Source organism: Haliotis rufescens, unplaced genomic scaffold, assembly GCF_023055435.1.
Source record: "Haliotis rufescens isolate VD_foot unplaced genomic scaffold, xgHalRufe1.0.p SCAF_1, whole genome shotgun sequence".
NCBI classification, from domain to species: Eukaryota; Metazoa; Mollusca; class Gastropoda; order Lepetellida; family Haliotidae; genus Haliotis; species Haliotis rufescens.
In genome coordinates this window covers 43,674,325-43,699,120 of record NW_025963779.1, presented here as the reverse complement: position 1 = coordinate 43,699,120, position 24,796 = coordinate 43,674,325, and the positions used below count along the sequence as shown (strand labels likewise).

The 24,796-nt window shown below is 40.8% G+C and overlaps 1 protein-coding gene across 4 annotated transcripts in view; it reads left to right on the top strand.

Annotated features, from left to right (window-relative positions):
• Positions 1-2,011: 2,011 nt before the first annotated feature.
• LOC124124464 (5'-deoxynucleotidase HDDC2-like) overlaps positions 2,012-24,796 on the top strand; it is a 157,484-nt gene continuing 134,699 nt past the window's right edge. For 2 of the 4 annotated variants that reach the window (XR_007221519.1, XM_046487639.2), the window contains exons 1-3: positions 2,012-2,414; positions 18,876-19,009; positions 21,660-21,762. Coding sequence is in view for 3 of the 4 variants with exons in the window: in XM_046487639.2 (XP_046343595.1) it covers positions 2,226-2,414; positions 18,876-19,009; positions 21,660-21,762 (426 nt within the window). In the remaining variant the exon portion in view is untranslated. The other 2 variants (XM_046487640.2, XM_046487641.2) reach the window with 2 other exon arrangements.

Below are 24,796 nucleotides of genomic sequence, written 5' to 3'. Positions count from 1 at the left end.
AATTGAAGCCCATGGTACTATTTGTTGAGATTTGAATGCTTGAATTGTTGTGGGTAATAACACAAAGGCTGATAAATAAAATGAGTTTGCATTATTTAATCGATGCAATATGTTAGCCCTGACTGACAGAATGCCTTGCTGTTTTCTGACGTAGAAAATACCGTGGCAATATACCATTTTTCATGACGTTTTTCCCGCTATATTCCAAAGTGACAATTCGTCTTGTAGATGAAAACTCAACAAATGTTGATATTATAAACTAATAATCACTACAAAATATGTGCTAGTTAAAAATATTCAGTTGTAAACGACCGTTTTTGAACGAAGGTGCAACAGGATAACTCTTTAGCTTAGGCTCCGTCTCTATGTGTCAGCAGTTGTCGCAGCGCGCATTGATCCGGGAACCAGACCGGAAGCGACAGTTTGGACCGTCGCTTATATCATTTCAAAAGGAGAGTTATTGCCCTTTGGAACAAAAAGATCGCCCATTGTGTAATTCTGAGACGAGGTGAAGATAAATAATAACTTAATAATGAACAAATATATGTCCAATATTGAATATAACTTTGGTTGTTTTGAAATATTCTTTTGTGTATTTCATTACATAAATTGATGCCAAACAGGTGCGTGTCTTGTCTCATTAAGATACACAATAAACTATCTAACTGTTTACATATTCAAGACATTATTTACTTGGTCAAAGCAGTCATTTTATGTTGTGTCGAATTCCGTTTTTCACATCGAGATTTTCCATACCATGATCGAAATTTATTGGAGATATATATTAATCAAAATACCAGTGTTGTCTTTCTCCGAAGTTATCAAAGACATAAAACCAGCCATGACGTCAAAGGGAATGGTGTTATTTTTTTGGTATTTCATTACATTTGATGATAAGGCTAGTGCTCCATTAATAATGGTGCAACATTAGTGAAATTACACTTACACAATCAGGAGAATGTTGGAATCTAAGGACTAAGTTTAAGGTTAGATAGGGCCATCCATTTCAATATTACCTCTTTTTTGTATGAAGTACAATTTCATCATTTCTTATGGGTTTTTTCATAACTAAACGTATACAGTTTCAATATGGATATTTGTGTTGGAATAGATTGGTTCCTCGTGAACAAAACATCACGAAAATAAATTGTCCTTACCCACAGTTAATTCTCACCAATTGACCTGAGTTACAATAAACTAGTGCTAAGCATAGCGGAGTTATGCCCCCTTTTCTTTGTACGTGTGTAACCTCTCTGTCGCCTTTTGACGTCATAGAGAAAAATCAGTTTTCGTCAATTACGGCATGCTATTTTTGGCATTGAATGTATGTCGTTAGACATAGGCATATAACTCCATTTGATGTATAGTTATGTCGTTCAGATATTAGGCATTATTTTGTTTGCTCACAGTTTCCGTAAATATTCTAAATAAAAAAATCGCTGCACAGTACTTTTATCGGTGTACGATAAAAAGCGGAGTTAACTTTACACCATCACATAGGAAATTTAATATTCTCCAACTCTGCGTAATTTTATAGCCAGAAGTAGATCCAGTGCCGCATGAGCTCAATTCTCGCACAACCTTCACTTTTCCGATCTTAGGAAAATGTGCGTCAGAAAAAAAACATGGCATCCTGAGGGTTAAACTTCAAAGCGTATAGTGTTTTTTAACAATAAGTTAGCTGCGCCTTCCAATCAGAGTTGGCGAGTAAATTGGCGTAGGAGACTAATTTCTAAGGTAAACTTGTTTTAACATTTCACAATTATTTGTGTTTGTAAGAGACATTGTGAGTTTTATTTCATTTCTTTTACTTCAAAGCATGTTATGTTTTCGCTATAACCCCAGGCAAGATCAATGAAACGGCAGTCAATAGTAGCTGCAGGAAGGCAACTGCAGTTTCCCTAATAAAGGCAAAAAGTTAACAAATATCTTCTTACCCTGGGTTCAACTTTGGCTTTTCGCACACGCAATGAAATTTGCATCCAAAGTCAATGTACAAATCATTCCCAACTGTCTCCATTATTGTTCCTGCAACAACACGAGTGAATGGATCCCCAATTTGCATCAACTTGGACCACCGTAGAATTGAAGCAAATGTTTTGTCTTGGATATTTATTTCATCTTGTCGTTCATCATTAATTGAGACGGGTTCTTTTCTTAATATTTTCATAGCTCGTGCAAAACCATACAATGCTTTCTCCCCCGCCAATGGACCTTCAAACTCCATGGAAGTTGAACCAGACATTTTCCCCATTGAAGATTCATTAGCACCATTATTGATTACTTCTTCAATCGTAATAGTTGTTTTTCTTTCACTCCCTGAACTGAAACGAGATTTCGTCAATGTCAACACCGATGTTTTGCGGAGAGCATGGAGGCTGACATACAACATGGAAGAGGCCATGTTTGATATGGTAACCAATGAAAATGGCGGTACTATAATAACTTCCGGGATGAATTGGTTCATATGAAAACTTCCTCCTAACACATCGAATTGCCGACGAAAACTGTCCAGAATAATAGTGACCATGAGTGAAAACTTTACTAAGATGCTGGAATTTATGTCTTTGGTCGGACATTTAAAGGTTAGATCTATACGTGAAAAATTTACAGTGGTGTCTAGATCTATATATATATCGGTATATGACCCCACTAATGCTAGAACGCACTCAATATTTGGCGTTTGACTAGGCCCAAGATAGAGTACCGTATTTCACAATTATCGTGTGCCTTGAGTCATTTTGCGATATATAGGCAGTGCAGGGAAGAAAAGTAGATAATAAGTCAAATCATCAAAAGTAGGGGTTCATTACTGTACAACATTTTACTGACACTTACAGCTGTAAGCTATAAATTACTGAAAGCATCGTATAACAAATAGGTAGCTTTGCACTCTAATTACATTATATTCTAATTGGTAACATTAGCAATGACTTATCACAATACACACTAACATATTAAGACTTCGAAGAATAAATAATATATTTACAACATTAATTGCATATCATGTGGATGATACTGCAAATTATATACTCAATAACAGATATGCAATTAAAATGATTGAAGTATATTTAACAAGTCTAAAATACCAGATCCTTACCTCCTCATGATAAATATAAATACTAAATAAGTCTAAGTTAAATTACCCCAATCATGCAGTGTTGAAAATCAGCAGTGACCCGAGAAGAGAAATATTGAAATATTGAAGTGTTTAAAGTGTTTTAACAATAGAAAAGGCAATCACTGGCCAAGCTGTGGCTTGACCATCTCACAAAAGACCTTGCATTACTACTTGACCTAAGGTTTAGTAGAGAGAGCTCAGATGAGTTAAAAGAGCTACTACCATACTGTACTAAATTATTTACTCAAGTTTAAAATACGTAAGTTAAAATACACAATATTTACATGCTGATACATACACAATAAAACAAAATAATTGTAAACAATGCAAAATATGACTTTTCAAGACTATTTCATAGGTTCCCAGTCTCCCACTTAAATATCCTTTTCAAGACATTATTTTGTACTTCATAGTTCTCATTTGGAGTCAAACAGATAGAACATTTGTCAAATTAGGTGTGCTTTTCTTTACTTATGTGGGTGTGAGTATGGTTTTATGCCGCTTTTAGCAATATTCCAGCAATATCACGGCGGGGGACACCAGAAATGGGCTTCACACATTGTACCCATGTCGGGGAATCGAACCAGGGTCTTTGGCGTGACGAGCGAACGCTTTAACCACTAGGCTACCCAATCACCCCTTTACCTTTGAAATACATTTCACAACCAGTGCAGTCCTCGTTCAGACATGTGTATAATATATTCAACGTGGACAGTGTTTTATGATTACGGCAGATGTGTTACTTTTTTCCGTGATGTAAGATTTGTTTATGAAGATACAGTTACTAATCTGGTATCTAAAAGGTATCTGGTAGCATAAATTATTGAATGTAAATCATATTTATTTTATTTTATTTTTTTAAAAATTATCCTGCATTACTCCTTAATGCATTTACTGCTGTTTTTTTTACAGAAAAACAAATTGTGTGAGGTCAAGCTGCTAAAGAATAGTTCCAACCAGTAACTGTGAGCACACTCACTCAGTCGGCACGTGACCCGGAAGCGATGACGTCACATGAGAACACATTACTGCTTTGTCAGCTCCACGAACGTATGTGTATCCACTGTACTAATAGGGGGCACAGGGGGCCCAGTTGTCTAAGGTGCTGCGATTCGCTGTGCAGAGTTGCGTCCCTTGGCCACGCCAGAAACCTATGATTGTTGGTTCGAATCCTGATTATGTTTTTAGGTTTGTCAGCACCATACCCATGCTCTTGGGTTTCATCGAAGTGGTAAACATCTGAGACCTGCATCACTTCAGGCTTTCCTCCCACATTAAGCTGACATGCCGTGATATAACTGGAATTCTGTTAAAAGCGGTGTTAAAACCAGTCGCTCACTCACTCACAACTGTGAAAATAAAGCTTATTGTTTGCTAGCATACATTGCTTGTTCTTTACATCATCATTAACTCATATATTGTCTTCTGGTTAATGGTTTGTGCTCTTTATGGTCTTTCCATACATACTTTATAACATTTTATCGCTTGTTTGTGGCTCTAGTCACGGTATTATAACAGGCATATTGTTGTTCTATCCGCCATTTGAATACGCAATGTGGCCACTTTTTTTAGTCTTGCGTTCTGAATTCATTTATTTGACATGGATAATCCAATTTTCTCTTTTACCTCATGTTTGTGAGTAATTGTTTGCTTGCATAAACTTTTAAAAAGGAAAAGTTTTTGAATTACATTATGCCTCCCGTTTCCTGTTGTGTGCTTGCCACATCACTATGAAAGAAAATTACAGAATTTATGCATTGTTGTACCTTCTGCCGCATGAAGAAATCTGGTCAGGACCCCAGTCCTCTCTGCCCTGATTGTTTGATACCCTGTTCTCTATCCTCGCAGTGACAACACAGAGACTCCCTTCCCCATCGAGACTGATGCTCTGTTGCGGTCTCCTACGCCACCCTTGCTGTCACATTTAGGGATAATCTCATCCCCACCTATGGTGAAACCCTTTGCCCGGGCTTGCCACTAAACCATCTCTGCCTTCTACGGCACTCCTCTACAGTGTTGGCTGAAGAGCGCGTTTTTGCGTCTTGGACGCACAAAAATGAGTTTGAACGCACCTGCGTAACATGTGTGGGTCTCGTGGACGCAGTGACTGGGGCTATATTAATTTAAGGGTATACTTCAGAACGTGGTAACAGTGACCCGCGAAATCGAGCGACCGTGTAGGATGGTACGCTATGTTATTGCAGTAGATTGAAATGGGGCACGCTTATAACCTTATGAAATATGTGATTCAAATATTTTTTGTTCATTGGATTGATCGATGCTGATTTTCTTTACCGAGTTTGGTAAACAAAGTTCCTGTGTGGGTTATATGGTTTACATCACGTCCTGTTTTGTATTTTACATACGACCGAGGTTTGATCAAGGGACATCGTTTAAACAAATGGGTTCTTTTTCGTATCAATTTCGAATGGAGGTAGGGGTAATTCCACTTCAAAAACATCCCAGAAACTATCATAAAGAAGTTAACGTGTGTACAAGTAGCCGTGACATACCGCAACGAGTCCTGTATTCAATCATGCAATGAAATATATCGTGCTTAGATTTGCATAAGTAAACAGTCAACAGTTTGTGTGGATTTCGAGATTTATCGATACCGCCATACTGTATATGATAAAGAATAAATGCGGACACTTGAATGTAAGCATTGTTTTTATTTAGCGGACTCTGAATATTTAGTTATTCTACAACAGACTTATCAAGCTGATTATAATTCAATCTCTTGTGGGTTATATTAAGAATTGCAAAACACATTTTGACAGAACCGTTATTAGTGTAAATGACATGTTTTAACATTTATAGCACCTGAAACATGTTCATTGTTGACTAGAATTATGAAGGAAATGCTGGATCCTGAACATACTCTTACTTAAAAAAACTGTTTGATATCCCAATTATGTTATGACTCATTGATCATTGTCACAGTTACGACATGAACTCACTACTCAGTACAGTAGCATCAGAACAGCCATTGAACTTGACTGAATCCATAAACTTCAAATCATTGGAAGATCTAGATATAAACATTAACAAATGTCTGCCCCTATGACCCCTTACCAATAGCTGATCACCCGTGTACTGCCTTTTCATTTACAAAGTTAGATATTAACATGGATAGTTTTGTGTTAAAATATTCATTAGTATCAAATTTCCATTTTAAGAAATTGTTTGTCCCTTAATGTAAACCTCTTGGTCATGAGAGCAGGATGTGTCCTGATGTGAACCTTTCTCTCACTTTGCCTCTTTGTTGATATTTTGCAGTTGCGAAAAGATGTCTGATTTTTCACAACCACTGTATTCTGTTGTTTATGTTATATTATGATGCTACAAATTGGACCCCTCCATTTTTGTTTGGGACCCCTAATTTTATGCTGAAGGGGTCCAACTGACCCCAAGAAACTTTAAGCCAGAGCAGACACTGCCTCTACCCTGACTTGGAATCAGTAGTACCTCTGGCGCCTCCGATATCTTCAGCACCTGCATATCTCAACTCTTCCACGGCTCCTCCAGCACCTGCCCTCCTCTCCTTGTCTGCAGCACCCCTGGTGCCTGGGTATCTCAACATTCCCTTGGCGTCCCCTTTGCCTCCACTCCTCTTATCATCTTCGGCTCTGTTGCCCCCTGCGTCTTTTTCAGTGTCCCTGATCATCATTAACTTTGTAATCGACGTCTCAGCAGTACATTCTCCCGCCTTCCTTCCTGCAGTCCTTGTTTCAACAGACTGGCACCTGCGGTGCCTCCAACAACAGCATCTCTGGCACCAGCCACAGCGGTGCTGGCAGTGTCTCCTGCTATGCCGGCCCCACTAGAAGCCTCTGTGACTACTCACCTTACGGCTCCTCTCTTGTGGGTTCCGGTGCCTCTTCTACTCCGTCGTTCCCTTCCCGCAAAGCTCTCTCTCAATCTGTCATTCAAGGCACCTCGTTTTTGTCGAGATGACATACTAGTCCACACTTTCAACATAGCTAATGGAGCTCACCTTGATGACCTGCATCGTCCAAATCTACCACAATTTGCATGCCAGATACCCGTCTTGCCTTTGTGGATTCGGAGCTCCGTTCATCACTCAAACCTCTCTTGACACTCACTTCCTCCTTCAGAGCTATCGACCAGTCCCAGTGAATCAACCACCTGCAAACTGTAATGTCTTTCAAGCTCTGACAGATCAACCTTTTTGCAGAACCACTTCCAGGCCACTCTGGCGGGAATAACTGCTACCAGATGTCTTGGGTACTCTTGGGAATGGGATTCCTAATTCAAGAAATCTATCCTGCAACAATCATGGACCTCCCACCCCAGTCATTCCGTTCACCAGTACGCACAAAGGCGGGAAACTGGGCTGGTTTGGTCAAAACTGGATCATCCTAGAGGACCCGTTTGTTACCAACGTCTTCTGTCAGGAGTACCGTCTGCCGTTGTTACTACACTTACCTCTGACGTCTTCCCCACTGACAGTTGCATACTCCCCATATCAACATCAGTTCCTGTGTGATAGCGTCAACACCCTGTTTCGCAAGGAGGCTATAGAGGTTGTCCGCAAACCGGTCCAGACTCTGGGATTCTACTCCCCCTTGTTTCTTGTCTCAAAGAAGGGCTCCAACAAACTATGCATGATCCACAACCTCTCTATCTTCAATCGGCGATACCTGGAATGTCCTCCCTAGTCCCGGATGACAACACTGAGACTGCTCAAGGACAACAATCAACACAGACGATTCCCTGATCAGCCTTGACATACAGGATGCCTACCTGCATGTGCCCAGCGACAGGCGGTTCCTCAGGTTCTTTTTCAATGATATCCCATGACCATTATCGTTGGAATTTCCATGGCCCCATGGCTTTTCACACAGATCACCAAGCCTGTGGACGCCTACCTGCACCTTGGGAACGCCAACTTCAAGTCCTACATAGAAAACTGTCTCCCGAACCATTGGGACTCGAAATATTTTTCTTTGCCACAGGGATTTTGCCCTCCAACAGTTCCATTAGCTGGGATGGATCGTCTACCAGATCAATTCGGAGCTGACTCTGCCCTTCTGTCTGCAGTTCATCGGCAGATTTTTTCTCACCCACCTGCGTCCTGCCCTGCATCAGCCTTGGAACTCTTTGCCAATGGCAGGTGCTCTGAGGTCTTCTCACCTCAGCTCCATACCCTAAATGCCAACTACTACTCCCACTGAGTGGCAGCTCCACCCTGACAAGTTCAGCATGATCTGCCAAAAGATTGACTCCCCCAACATTGAAAAGATTGACTCCGCCAACATCGATCTGTTTGCCACGACCAGAACTGCCAGCTGAACGACATCTCACCGGTGCCTGATCCATCGGCAGTAGCAGTCGACGCCCTCAGTGTTCCCTGGGAAGGATTAAGCGCATAAGCTTTTCCGCCTCCAGGGTTCTTCAAAAGATCCATGCCACTCGGTACCTGACACTGATTTTGGTCATTGGCTGTAGAGAAGTTGGTTTGTCAACCTCCCAGACCTCACCAGAGACAACCCCCTAGAACTTCCGCTCTGGCCCAACCTCCTGTTACACCCACACAGCAGATTGCCAACCCAAACCCTGCCAGGTTTCATCTGCACACCTGGCACATCAGCAGAAAGCCCTCGGAGCCAAAGGCTACTCAGCTAGAGCAACAAAGGCTATAGCTTTAACCTATCGTCCGTCTACATTGGGAATGTATGAAGACAAGTGATGCTCTTTTCAGTCGTTTTGCTCAGCCAAAAGACCAGGAGCTTTTCTTATGAGGGATGAGATGATCAAAGACTGCCTTTTCCTGCCTGTCTCCCCTTCATTGCAGACAGAGGTCAGCCGGAATAATATTTCCATGTGGATCTGAGCAGTCATCCTACAAGCTTATAAAGCTGCTGGATTGGGAACCCCCCCCCCCCCCCCCCCCCCCCCACCACCACCACCACACACACACAGCACAGTCGCATCTACCATGGCTGTTCATAGTAACTGCTTCATCAAATCAATCATGGAAAGCTGCTTTTGGCGATCCGACATCGTCTCCACCAGCCACTACCTCGGTGACGTAGTCTTGAAAGAAATCACCAGCATCCACAGCTTTGGCCCCCTGGTGGTAGCCAAACAGGTCACCAATCCCGAACGCTGCTGATTCTCCGATACCCCAATCCGGGCCCATTGAACTCTCTGGTGTTTATCACCCCAGATAAGAGGGCTCTACTGTGTTCTGCATTCACGGTTCTAGTTTTTGGCTACCTGACTCATTCTATTTCTGACACCTGTTCAGGTTCTCCTGTTGCATTTCTGCTCTCATATCCTTCTGACAGCAATGGTCTTGAATTTTCCGGTCATCACTTGGATGAGGTGCTGATTCATCTTTGACGAGGGATTATTAAGGATCACATCTGAAGGTATGCCCATCTGCCATACTGTCGGATAAAGATGCATTAAGGAGTAATGCAGGATAAGTTAAAAAGTTTAGTAAAATATAAATATTTTTTTACATTTGTATATTTATCCTGCATAACTACATCTGAGGGCCCTCCCTTCGCTGCCTCCCTTCGAAGTTCAGTTATGTGATGTCATCAGACATTTTGACAGAAAAGCTGTGTGAGGTTCAGCTGAAAATGAAGTTGTTCCAACCTGTTGTAAGGCAGACACATCACACAGCACCCACATGACCACGGCAGTGATGACGTCACATATCTGCACATCACTGCTTGTCACCTGGATGATAGCTAATTGTGTTCATCCTTTTTGGTTGTTCATTATTTGATGTGTTATTTGTGATTGTCTACCTTCTTCTGGTTGGTGTCTTCTCATTCTACTCATTTTGCGATAGCATTAATATTTTGCACATGTTAGTGGTTTTTTACCACAGTAATTTTACATGTGCTTTGTTGTTCAAATCTGCCATCTTGAATCTTTTACATGGTCATGTTCCTTGTTCATTGTTTCTATTACCTTCTATCAACCAATTATTGGTTATGAAGGTGGATTTTTTAACTTTATTGTATAAAATATAATATTATAATCACAGTAAATGTTGGTTTTGAATCAGTATATTATCCCCTTGTTGGGTACATGTTGTGATTGCAACTTTGACATAAATACAGATTTATGCTCGCTCATTGCTCTGATGGTCAGGCAACTGTAGATGAAGGATCCACACCCCTTGTGCTAAGACTGTACTAACTTGTGCTCAGCAGAGAGAAAGTGTTCTTTTTGCTCCCCCTCATCACTGCCGAGTTTCAACAAGTACCAGCAGGTGTCCTGAAAACATGTTGTCAGAATGTTGGGACTCTCGGGTTTCCACTGAACCGAAGACCCCTGCTACCCCCTAGCCATCCACCTTGGCTGGAAAGCCGATCACACTCACTCATGTCATGGATTCTCAGCACCTCCTGGTTTCCAGCAGATGCCTCTTCAGTCCCTGCCTACACCGTTTATGGACCCTGCCTGGACGCATGTTTTTATGCAGTCAATGCTTCAGCTGTCCATGGCGCCTCAGATCTACCCGTAGGTTTGGCCTACACTTCAGCCAGCACCTACACTTCAGCCAGCGCCTACACTTCAGCCAGCGCCTACACTTCAGCCAGCGCCTACAGCTGTCCCAAAGGTCTGCTGTGCCTCCTGCACTTCTGATATATCCTCCAATACCTTAGCGAGGTCATGGGTCGGCGTCACATCAACATCCAGTTGTCCAAGAAGGCCATCAAGATTGTGCATGACCCGGCCATAACACCACGCTTCTACTCACCAATCTTCCTCGTCCTCAAGAAGGACACAGACAGAAGTTGACACAGAGGATGATACACAATCTTGCCATCTACACCGATCGATACCTAGAACGGCTGACATATTTCTGCATGACCATTTGAGACTGCTCAGGGCCAGAATCAATGCCAACCATTCCCTGATCAGTCTCAACCTGCAGGATGCGTACCTGCATGTACCGTATATGACCGCGTAGATAAGCCGAGGTGTTAACTTGACCATTGAAATACGAAAGAAAATTATATGACCCGCAGATAAGCCGAACCAGGAAGTGAAAAGCAAAAAACACTGCTAAGTCGGACTGCAAGACATAAGCCGGTACTCGCAGATATTCAAAAATATAAGATGAAAAACGTTGTAATTATATTGAAAAAGTCATTATTATTTCTAATAAAGATTTAACAAACCAGTCATCCACTATCATAATGTGGGAAGCTGTTTCTCTTGTCTTTTTTTAATCTCATAATGATTGTTATATGTTGCCATCAACAACGAAGCGCCATTTTGTAAATTGGTGTATATAGAATTATGAACCCGTGATAAAATATATCAGCTAGAGCGAAGACTCGCAGTTTGTATTCAGCATCGTAAGCATGGTGTTTTCGTTTCAAACTCATGATGAGAATGTCAGTCAGTAAAAATATACCAACTTTTATTCCCACTTTATACCACTATTGAATGTTAATCCAATTGAATAAAATAAACTATGAACACATTGAATGACCATCACTAACTCACAGGCTTCTCCAGTTTATTAAACCAATCTCTCGAAAACAAAGGAATTAAGCCCCTACTACCAACACGATCACTATGCACAAACATCTTGAAAATGTTTGTGTAAACAACATGACAATATTAATCGGCCTGTTATTATCAGTATGTACTTATCCATCCCAGCAACTGCCGGTTCTTCAGATACAAATTCAATGCTGTCCACTACCAATGGTCAGTCCTCCCATTTGGCATCTAACCATCCTGATTCGGTGACCCTGTTCCTTCACTGAGATTTTATCAGGTAGTACACCATCAGCTGAGATGGATAGTCAACGAGGTGGAATCTGACCTCACCCCATCATACCGACTGCAGTTCATAGGAGGCCTGTTTCAGACAGACTTGCACCTCTAACATTTCCACGGCAAAGGTGGATCAAGATACTTGACCTCTGTCTACGTTTCAACAACCCCTCACACTACATCAGATGTCCGGACCTAAGACCGAAGGACCTGTCCTTGCGTATCCATCGCTCTACTGCCTCACATCGGGTCTCATCTCGTCATTGGTTGACGGTAGAGTCGGACATCTTAGAAGGAGTCTCCTTAACAGAGCTGTCACCAACGTCACACCTGTTTGTAGAAGTCTCTCTTCAGGGTTGGGGTGCACATATAGAGGGCTAGGCGGCTTAGGGCAATGGTCTAACGTGTAGTGCACATGGCACATAAACCACCTGGAGTTGGAGGTGCTCATCCTGTCAATATCACACTGGCAGGAGCGCCTCTGGAACACCCAACTTGCCATCTCCACCGACAACATCATGGTGGTTTGGTGTCTATGAAACCTGGTGAAAACACCCTCTCGCTCCTTGCTACGGAAGATGTTCCGATTTTTCTATCTGGTGGATCACGTGGGCCTGCAGTTCCTGGTTCAGCATATATCATGGTGTAAGAACATCGAAGCAGACGCTCTATCCAGGCAAGACACACCAGAACTTCCAGGTCCAGAACTTTCTACCTCCTGTACTTCTTCCCCCGGGGTGATACAGAAGATCAGGGCAACCAAGAGCGCCGCTCCGATTTTGATCGCGCCTTGCTGGCTGGACTGAAGATAGTTTGTGGACCTATAAATCTTGCAGAAAGAGATCCACTGAAACTACCAGAGTGTCTGAACCTCCTGATACATCCACGCAGCCGGTTGCAACACACAGCACCAGGCAGGTTTTTGTGCATATCAAAAGAGCTTTAAGTGCTAAGGGTTATTCAGCAAGGGCAGCGGCAGTTTTGTGCCTAAGCATTGGCTTGGTAAGTCAGTTTTTAGACCTTAGCGTACACTATTTTCTATTACTGGTCCTTTACCTTGGACTTAATTGGTTTTTTTTATGGATTACATCTGAAGGTATGCCCACCTCCGTACCGTCCTAAATGGATGCAGGATAATGCAGGATATCTAAATCTAAATATTTTTTACATATGTATAATGATCCTGCATGACTATGTCTAAAAGCCTACCCGTCGCAAAGCTGCCTCCCCACGATGTCTTCAGATGTTGCGGTCATCACTTCTGTGGTCATGTGGGTGCTGTGTTTTTCTTTTTCAGTTAGACCTCACACAGCTTCTGTTTTTCTGTCTAAAGATAGCAGTAAATGCATTGAGGAGTAATGCAGGATAAGTGTACAGACATAAAAAATATACTGAACCAAATTAAAAACTTCACAATCCTAAAATTTTAACATTTTGACCAGTTATCATTGTGGGCCCTTATTGTGTATTTAGACAGTAATGGCCACGTATTGTTTTCCGATAACACCCGTTTTTGTGCAGGTGAATCGATCAAAATCATGTTCACAGCACTATTGTGGCAAAAGTGTTTTTTTACGTGCAACTGGTCACGTGGCCATAATACTGCACATGTTTTCAGCCATACTTGTTAGCAGTCATTAACAAAAAAGAATAACACAAGAAAACAAAAGTCTTTACGGCCATTTGTCATGCCATGTCTTTCAAATGTGCAACGTGAACGTGCCATCGGCATGTTGCAGAGGGGAACGTCCGTAGCTGAAGTCGAAAGGACGTTGGGTTGTAGTCGACGGACTGTTTATGATTTACAGACGCGTCTACAGCAAACGGGTACCACCACGGTAACCGATTTTTGACGGCTACATCAACCAGAAATGAACTGTTTAGGGGTAGACTGAGTGCGCTAACTGTTCGAAACCGTCTGAGAACTGCTCACCTTCAAGCACGACGGCCATACTGCGGGCCTATTCTGACTCGGGCCTATGTCATCGTCAATTGTGGGCACAGCGACACTTACGATGGACTCAGAGGAATTGGAATCAAGTCGTCTTCAGTGATGAATCCCGATTTAATCTTCGATTTGCTGATGGTAGGGCGAGGGTGTGGAGGTGCCGTCATGAACGTTATGCCCAGTGTTGTGTACAGGAAGTTGACAGATTTCGAGGCGGAAGTGTCATGGTGTGGGGTGCTTTCTGGCTTCTTGTCATCCGTGGCAACCTCAACGCTACTGCTTATCACAACCAGGAACTGGCACCAGAACTTCTGCCTTTTATGGCAGCACATGGACCCGGTTTGATCTTCCAACACGACAATGCCAGACCCCAGCAATTTTGACAAGGAATTTCCTTCAGAATGTGGGAGTCAACGTCATGGACTGGCCGTCAAGGTCTCCCAACCTCAGTCCCATCGAACACGTCTGGGATGCTCTTGGCAGAAGTCTGCGCACTCTCCAGAACCAACCACAAAATTTGCAAGATCTTGGCACCATTTTGCAGCAACAATGGCGTCGTCTTCCCAATCATGTGTTCACAAGCATCACAAGGTCAATGCGGAGGCGTTTTTGTGGCAGTTGTCAACGCACATGGTGGCCATACACCCTACTGAACTTGTGTGCCATCAGATTCTCATGCTTGGGACTTATGATTGAAACTGTTGATGTTATTACTGAATACCGTAGGTGCTTGGAACGAATTATGGTTACCACCGTTAATTAAAATCCTTCTTTGGACATTAATGATTAAAAATTACCTTCTCTGATACATTTGTCCGTTGTATATCATATATGGGATTTCTTTTAAAAATGTGAAGTTTTTAATTTGACACAGTATATTTAGATTTTACTAATTCCTTGGATGTTTTTTTGGTCATATTCAATGTCACACTAGCTTGCTGCTTACGACCATAAATTCTTATATAACCTAAATCACAATTTCACAAATTTATTAGTAGTTGCTCCCAAAACCGTGATAACAAGTCATTACATTATTTTGTTTACTTTTATCCAGTACAGTGCCAGCAATGTCAATGAAAATTTACTTGCCTGAATGTTGGACACCATCTGTGAGTATGCTGAAGCCGCTGGCTGGAAGCCAGGCCGAGAAAGAAGACCACAACCCTGTTGAACAGCAGGCGCAGGCGCAGAAGGAGGTGCCAACGCTGATATCAAAGATGTCAGAGGTGCCTGGGACAGCGGAGAAAGTGGAGGTGAAAGAAGGTGCTCAGCACCTTGGTAGGCAGAGGAGGCAGTGGAATACAGGCGAAGTTCCAAGTCCTCTAGATCCAAGCGCCTATCCAGGAGCCACTCACCTGTCCATTGTTCATACGGTTATCACTCATCAGTAGGACTGTGTATGTACCTCATTATGAGATGTCACCTGAGAGGGACAGACATCTGAGCTTCTCTCAGATACCTGACTGGATGGCGGACCAAATTGCTGCGGTAGTGCCTTCTTCAGGTGCGAGAGTTGTCAAGAACGACACCATATGGTCACAGCCCACCTCCATTCCTCCAGATCCTATGCTCAAGGATACGGTCACTGCGCTGGCTCTGCTCTCACTCATTGCAGGTTCAAGAAGAAGGACTGCCCCATCCATGCCTTTGAGGTGGCAGACATTGCTCTTGATTTGGACAAGGACCTTCTTTGAATCATGGGGTCCTCGAAGCTGACCACTCAGGTCAGATCACTGATACCCGGATGGCGTTCAGTGAGACAGAGATTAGAAGCCATTGTCTGTTCAGGCTTCCTCATCTCGGGCCACAGACCAGGATCTGACGGAGACAAATGTCAACTGAGTTTATCATCTCCAGGCAGTTATATATTATCAAGAGATGCAGATCGACCACATGAGGAAAAAATTACCACCACTTGCCATCTGGGATACCTGGCCCTTACCAACTGGGTTTTCAAACGCAGACTCCTTCGTCAGCCCTGGTCTGCGAGTTCTGTTTAATGGCCAGATATTGGACACACATTTCCGGGTCTCGAGTTATGCATGAGATTAAGCCCCTAGAGGCACTAGAACATGTCTCCCAGAACTTAGCTCAACAGGACTGGCAGCTACCATGCTCAGTGCTCCTCCCTGAAAGACAGGCAACAACATCTGTGGTAGGAAGACTTGATTTCTGTAAAGAGACTATTAGATACTACAATATAACCAAATTAATTGCATCCTCAAATTGCAATTATACAGCTTTCTTTCAGTTCTGATCTTCCTTCCACAGACTTTTCAATCCTAGCAAAGAATATTGGTATGATATCATATTTTATGATTGTCTATGTTTGCAATATGTTTTGAATGTTTGATGTTAAGAGAGTGGATTTTGATTTGTATAATTGTTGAAATGTTAAACATTGTATTTTATTTGAAATGTGAATACAGATTTAAATAATAAAAAAATTAATTTTCAACAATCATTATCCAGAGCCTCTGCCATTCTTCTGAATGAAAACCTTGAGACTGCTCAGAACCATAATCAATGCCAATGATTCCCTGATCAGTATTGAGCTGGAGGATGCGTACCTGCATGTACCTATCCATCCCAGGGCTCACCGATTCCTCAGATTCCAATTCAGTGCTGCCCACTACCAATGGGTGATCCTCCCATTTGGCACTTCAGCGCGACCCCGTGGCTATTTACCCGCATTACCAAGCCAGTGGCCACCTGCCTCCACCTGAGGAACATTCGGTTCGAATCCTACATAGATGATTGTCTTCTGAAAAACCCGGATTCATTAACCTTGCTCCTTTACTGGGATTTTACCAGGCACTTCTGTTGGAATGGATGGTCAACGAGTTGAAGTCACCCCATTATGCAGACTTCCAAGTCCTTTTGGGGCAGCAGGTCGCTGCTACTAAGCACCATTGATGCCTCCACATATTCAGAGCCGGCCTTGCGACCCCTCTGGTGTCACCTATGACAAGGAGGCTACATGCTACAGAGCTGCCTCTGGACAATGCCTTCACACAATGCCTTCAGATGTTCTGGTTTTTAGCAGTAATGTGCTGATCCATGACATCATCATGTCCGTGGTCACTTTGGAGCTGTGTGATGGGGTTGGCCTCTCAGCTTGTTGAAACAACCTCTTCTTCAACAAGACCTCACACTCTCTTCCTCTCTGTCAGAGATGTCAGGTGCATTAAGGAGTAATGCAGGATAAGTAGACAAATATTAAAATATCCAGAAAGTTCCAGTAAGTTCCAGTAATGAAAAAATTGGTGTTGGTCAATGGTACTGTAACACTGTTGCTCTATGAAACATTTACAGGAATGTTCTTTACTAGGTTATGCAGGTGTGTGGTTCTGGTGTACAGTATAGAGACCAAAAGATCAAACATCGCAAAGAAACATCAAGTCAGAAGTTGCTGAACTGCAAGATCAGAAACTTCTGACTTGACGTTGATCAGAAGTTGCCGAATTGCAAGGTCAGATAACTGTGAAGATTCAGGGTAGAATAGGTCTTCATGCTTGCCGTAAAAGGTGACTGCTTGTTGTAATAGGCGACTAACAGGATCGGGTGGTCAGGCTCGCTGACTTTGTTGATGCATGTCATCGATCCCAATTGTGTGGATCGATGCTTATGATGTCATTCACTAGATTGTCTGGCCCAGACTCAATTATTTACAGACCGCCATCATATAGCTGGAATATTGCTGAGTGTGGCATTAAACAACAAACAAACAGACAGGTGCAAGATCAGATGTAACATTAAATAATGGAAAGGATCACTCAATGACATTTTACTGTTGTGCAAGACATGGAGAAACAGGCCAATAAATGACCTTAATTCATTCTGAGGGAAGAAATGAATGGTGTTATACATGACTGTGTATACTATATAATTGTCAAAAGACTGCAGACTGTGAATTTCGTCACTTCTGGACCAGAGATCCATTCCACAAAGCAATCATGAGGTGAAGACAATTGTTACTCCCATCCTTTAACAAAGATTTATGACAGCAGTTGTACAGCTGTGATCGCATTGTGGAACGGGGCCCATATGATGAGAAGTCAGGTTTATATTTGTGGCTGTGATGCTTAAAAAGATCCAAGTATTCTGAACCATTAATATCTTCAGCTTAATCATCATTCAGTGAATATTGCTGAACATGATTTCGTACAAAGATATTGACTTGAATAAGAGATAGAAACAATTACACCTATTTTTTATGATTTGTGTATTCCAAAATACCTGCCAATAAAGCCAAGGTAGATAAATGCGATAACCAACATTTCATATTTTACACTTGTCAGTTGGACCAAATCTGTTTTTAGATGACTGGTCCAGAATAATGTTTCTTGACTTCTGTCTTATGAACTAGTGTACTTACTGAACCCTGATAATTGATGCAAGCACAAGAAATGGGGATATTACAACAAGTAATTCAATTGATGTAGAAATAACTGCCCATGCCATTGATAAAGTTTATTTATTTGGTAAACATCTTTTTTGTCTAGACAATATTGACCTGTATGAACTCAAAATCTGGTATTATATCTTCATTATGCATTGTTATGATAAAGTGTCATGTGCATTGTCAGTTCATTATCCTTGCTGATACCAGAAATCTTCAAAAACATGTAAATTCTGCTTTTTTTTACCAACAAAAGCTTTAGATTTATTGAGTAATTTTATCCAAAGGTTGTGATTACTCAGAGAATAATAAAGATTCTTGGCATTATTTCCCAAATGCTGAGCTGCATGCGTAGTCATTTGTATCGGCATCAATCAACTGAATTCATTTGAATGTGATCCTCATTGTACGTGTTTGATGATTAAACGTTGAGCATTGACCAAACAGCACTGATTCACAGCCTATGAACCTTTGAATAGAAACACAAAGATGAAAGTGGGTGGTAAGTGAAAACTTACCATGGCTTAAGAATGGGATATGGCAGGTTTGATCATGTAATTTCATGCTGTCAGGCACAGTATAATGGGTCTTCACCTTCATGCAAACGCATCTATATTTTTTTCCAGCATGTACGTCGTACTGGCTGGGTACAGAAAAAAGTTGGTGTTGGAGGGGGTCCTGAGAGTGTTGCTGACCACATGTACAGAATGGCTGTGCTGTCTTTCCTTGTAGACCCTGGGGCAGGATTAGATAAACACAGGTTACATCACTTTAATATCATTTGACAACAGTAAGAAGTTTATAATTATTTATCATCCTACAGTTTGAAATGATAAGCGTGTAACTAATCATGCTGATTAGGTAAATGATCATGATCTGTACTTATGTGTTTTCAGATTTGCGGATCTTACTGAGAATTTGATGCCCAGACATTTCATTTGTGATCATAAGCCGTACATTTTAAATGTTACTAGTTTCAATAACACATGTAAATATGAATACAAATTATGTTTATCAATTATACAATGGTAACCTGTCATTTACAGTAGCACACACATTCTTTCTCTGTGTCCTAAAACAGCTGTGAGACATGTTTGTCACACTTTGGAGTACAATGGATTTCATGTCAATTAAAACTGTCTGGTTAGCAGAATGCAGTAAAGCATAAACAAAAAGTGTTTTGGTGCAGAATAATTCAAACTTAATTTAAAAAAGAATATCATATTCATATTGGATGCCAAACTCCATGGTTTAGGCTCACCTGACTGAAAATAAACTAAACTTCTGTCAAGTCATGCAATCTCTTTGACGACGTTAGAAACCACTGGAACAATGAAGTTGAAACTTCATGTGCATGTTCCCAACAATGCTGACTAACATGTTCCATTTTAGGCATTTAAAATTTTTTTCATTCCTTTGTTCTTTGTGCTGACCATGCCCTTGAATTCTTTCAAAATGCATTTTCTTGTTAAGAGGAGACTAACGGGATCGGGTGGTCAGGCCTGCTGACTTGGTTGATGCATGTCATCGTATCTCAATTGCGTGGATCGATGCTCATGATGCCAGTCTGAGGATTGTGTGGTCTAGGCTCGATTATTTACAGACAGTCATCATAATAGCTGGAATATTTATGAGTGTAGTGTTTAACAACAAACAAACAGCATTTCCTTGTTCTGTAAGCATCATCTACTCAAGAACCAATGAAGGTGGTACCTGAAATGATACCTGAATTTGTTGAAATTTGTTGAGTTCAATTATTTCATATCGCCACCATGACAGCCACATTGCAAAACCTATTGAGGGGCATAACTGAGCAAATTTTGTTCAAAATGTACTGAAAATTGGTGTTTGAGACTCAACACAAGTGTTTGTCTTTTGACCATTCTTTCAAATTCACTCAAACACATTTTTGGCTCTATAAGCATTAACAGGAACTGTATTTTCTTCTTTTGATGGGCATCTTATTTTGTTCAAATCTATAGAATTTTGCAGAAAATACTTGACTGCTGACAGCAACATTTGTTAAGTGTTTTTCTTTGTTGACATTTATAACTACAGACTATTTATCCAGCTCTGTTTTTTATGATGTTTGAATCTAAGTTTTAATATTATCACCGTCAGCCATATTGAAAATATTTTCACCTTTGCACTTTGGATCAATTCCCTCACATTGTCTCATAAATGTACTTCCTTACATTGTAAACTTCATTTACTCAGAAACCAATGAAGCTGAAACTTCACATGCTTGTTCCCAACACTGATGACTCCTGAATTCTTTAAAGACGTTTGAATCTGATTTTCAGTGTGCACCATCATGACTCATATTTAAAATAGCTATTTTGAGATATTACTGCAATTTGGTACATATGTAGTTAGTACATATAAATTCCTTTTTTTACAATACTTTGCATTTTGACCTTTGCACTTTGATCATACTGAAAGCAAAACCTTCTTATGACCATTACTCAGCCATTTTCTATCAAAATGTAATTAAATTTGTGTGTATATGTGTGTTTGATAGTGGGGCTCAACAAATATGTTCTGGTTTGGTGATATTTTAAATATTGACCTTCAATGTATATTTGACCGGTGCAGTTTGAATATGCTGCTAAATTTTCCAAAATGCTTTTCCTCACTCTTTAAACATATCGGTTCTCCTCAGAAACAGCTCAAAATTTACTGTAATACAGTTTTATACTCTGTACACATCTCTGAAATTGCTAGACTGAGGAATGGTTCTCCTTATGATGGCATCATATTTTGTTCTAATCATTAGGACTTTACTGCCTTTGTGAAACAGTTGTAATATGCTGCTATGGCACTATTTTGTTTAAATATAGCATAGTGATATAAATACAGTTTTTTGGCTGTTTTTGTCAACTTAAATGTTTATCTCATTAAGTGACGTGGCAAAGGTAATGTTTCCTTGAATGATGCGTCCATGAGTGTTTCTTTGACAGGTCAGGAGATATGCTAAGCATGTTATTTGACAGGGAAAGCCAAATGTGTTATTTACTAACTGTTCAAAGTCTGAAAACTAGTGTTTCATTGTGGCAAACTGAAAGTATTTCCAACAGTAAGTATTATGGGAAAATTATTTTACTGTAAATTGTATTTGACAAACACAGAGTTTGCCGCCGTCTTGATGCCTGGCATCAAATTTTTTTGTAATCCATTAAATGCAAGATTTTTGTACAAATCAGGCTCATTGCAACACACAATGGACACTTGTTTTGCAATTTCAATTTGTTCTGAGGAGGATAAAGTGAATGGATTTGTTTCAGACATGGTTATGGATGTTAAGTAGTAGATAAAATATATGGTTGAAAAACAGATTTCATTTAATTCAGAATTTTCACACTTTGTTAATTTATTTACATAGATTTACATGATATTAACTTCTTATGTAGGTGTATGAAGATTGCTCTAGTTCACGACATGGCTGAGTGTATTGTGGGTGATATTACACCACAGGATGGCATCAGCAAGGAGGACAAACATAAGAAGGAGAAGGTAAGCTACAACATACAATTGACAGGTTGGGGGGGACTTTTCAGGGGGCATTATACAGCGGAGATGAAGAGATATACCATAAACGTGTTCGCAGACAGAAGAAGGGGAATACAGTGAATATGGATGTCACGAACACGGATCGAGCAAACAAATGGGTACAACAAACTGTTTCAAAATCCCCAATCCTCTATATTATCATATGAAATGTACATATATAATGAACTCTCAACAGTGAACTAACATATATGGCGAATTGATATCTGATCCCTGACAAGGCAAAATGCCACTAATTAGTAATGTGTATACCGAACTGAGAAATCTCACTCAGTATCAAGTGTCACTGACAATTGGCTATATGCAATCAGCACCAAATCAACACAAACAGCGATGACAATTCAACCTCGTTAAACTTGCTTTATTTTAATCTTACCTGTAATTGGACCAATCTTGTCTGTAAAACAAATTTCATGAGATTATGTCAAAGTGTTAGTTCACTTGCACTTGCACACTTGTAACACTGTGTGGATCAACCGTTTTAAGCAGAGGCAGGGATCGTAGCCAAATCTGCGCATGACGATTGCGCAGCAGTTGACACAAACATTGTCAACGATTGATTGACCTCTCAAATTCCAGGTTTTCTTGAAACACATGAGCCAGAAAACGTTTTCAATGCTGATGAACCTGGCCTTTTCTATAAACTGACACCCTAGAGAATTCTGAGAAATGTAGTGGGGGAAGAAATCTAAGGACAGAATACCTCTGTTAGTAGCAGCAAATATGACGGGCACATAAAAACTGAAATTGCTTGTTGTTGGTAAATCTCAGAAACCTTGTTGTTTTAAGAATGTTAGAAGTATGCCAGTCATCTCCCATGCCAACACAAAAGCTTGGATGACGGGTGAAATATTCACTGATTGGATTCCATATCTAGATGAGAGCATGGCCAAACACAAGCGTAAGATTGTTTTGTTTGTTGACAACTGCTTACTGTGTCGAATGTCATGAAAATTAACTTGTGTTATTGCCACCCAACACAACATCCAAGATCCCACTGAAGGACCAGGGGGTTATCGCCAATCTCAAACAACATTAAAAACGTCAGATGATGACAAGTATGCTATCCTGTTATGACAAGAAACAAGAGTATGTGATAACCATATTGAATGCAATCAAGATGGTTTACCGCGCACGGCGGCAAGTCACTACAACATCAGTCAAGAACTTTTTTTCGGAAGAGGTGGCTTTGTGTTGACCAATTGGGCGGCTGAATCTGATAGTGACGAATCTGACAACATTCCGTTATCAGACTTGAGGGATATTTGGACTGAGTTGAAGAAGGTGTCAGACATTCCAACTGAAGAGACTCTCCAAGAGCACATAGACGCAGTTCAGTCAAGCAGATTCCGATGATGAAAACACGCAAGACGGGATCGACTGTGTGGAACCAGCAACACACTATTTTACGATGCCAGTAAGGCTCTTGAAACACTAAAGATTTTCCTGAGTGCACAAAAGTCAACTGAGATGAAATCATTTGATACTTTGGCTGAACTCAACGAGGCAATTTCACAAATGAAACACACCAACTACACGTCTTCCCATATGTAAGTGAAATGCTTTACATATATGATGAACAATGTTCTATAAATGTTATGTATTTGATGGTATTAAAGGAATATTATGAAATGTTATTAATTGAATGCTATAAAGTGATCACTGCTAATACAAATCAATGCTGCAATAACAAATTTTGTGTTTTATTTTATCCAAGATGGGAGACGTTTCTGAGCAAAAATGTATATGACAAACAATGTACATAATGAACTGATTTCTCCGGTCCCTTGTAGTTCATTATATCCATGTTCTACTGTACTCCATAAAGGTGTCCCATGGAGAATTTGGGTAAGAACTGGTCCATAGCAACCTTTGTCATACAGAGGCTCAGTGACTTGGTTGATGGTGAATAGTTGTTCATAAGATCAATTAATGGATTGTCTTGTCCAGACTATTTCCATCATTAAGTTGGAATATTGCCCAGTTTCTTCTCACGCATCTCATACAGCAGATACTTCAGAACATCCCAGAGCTGCTGACAAAAAGCATTCTGTTGCAGCCCATCACAGGTCTACAGTTCTTCAATAGAAGACTACACTCTATCTATGAAGAGATCCTCCGGACTACAAATGATATTTTCCAGAATTCTACCATCAGCCTGGCCTCGAGGATACATAAACATTCAGCCATTGGCCCAATTATCAAGTTCAGCGAGATCCTCGCCCCAGGCTGGAAAGACAGATCAGCATGTCCCAAGGCTAACATGACTTATATCAAGATCAGCATATTTCTCAAAATCCTGTTGACCTTGCTTTTCTGACGGACATTGATTGCAGACGACTGGTTTTCAACACAACGCCAACCTCAAAGCCAGTAGGGGGGCGTATGATTCTCTACGCTGAAAATTCATAGTCAATCATGGACTATGGCTGGCTGCTCAAAGTTGTAAAAAGAGGCTACAAGCTCCATTTCCTTCAACGTCCATCCCGCAGAGCACCTTTTTTCCCTTTTTTTAGTGATCGTGAAAATAATATATGACATTCAACAATCAAATAACAACAACTATGACTTTTTATGAGTCAAATATGCCATTCCCGAGGTATGTAATCATTCCCTTACAACTAAGGATCGTTAGGCATCACTAGTAGTTATCTGCTCATGGTTGCTTTAAGTAAGGCTTAAAATAATAAAACAATTTGTTATCAGGCAATGACTTTAAAAAAAGTGCAGGCATGCAGTGTTTTGGTTTTTTTGCTTGTTCAAACTAGTAAGTAACCAAATAAACAGTTGTGTACCATCAACCTGGGAAAGGGCCTCCCTACTTAAACAAGCATATAAACTCTTATTGCCGCCATGAGTATAACACAACACAGTAAAGCAGTGCCCATGTAAGGTGAAACTATATCGGATTGCATATAAGGATTCTTCCAAAAAAAATTTAAAATGGCAATAAAAACAGAATGTGCGGCAGACTTTATGA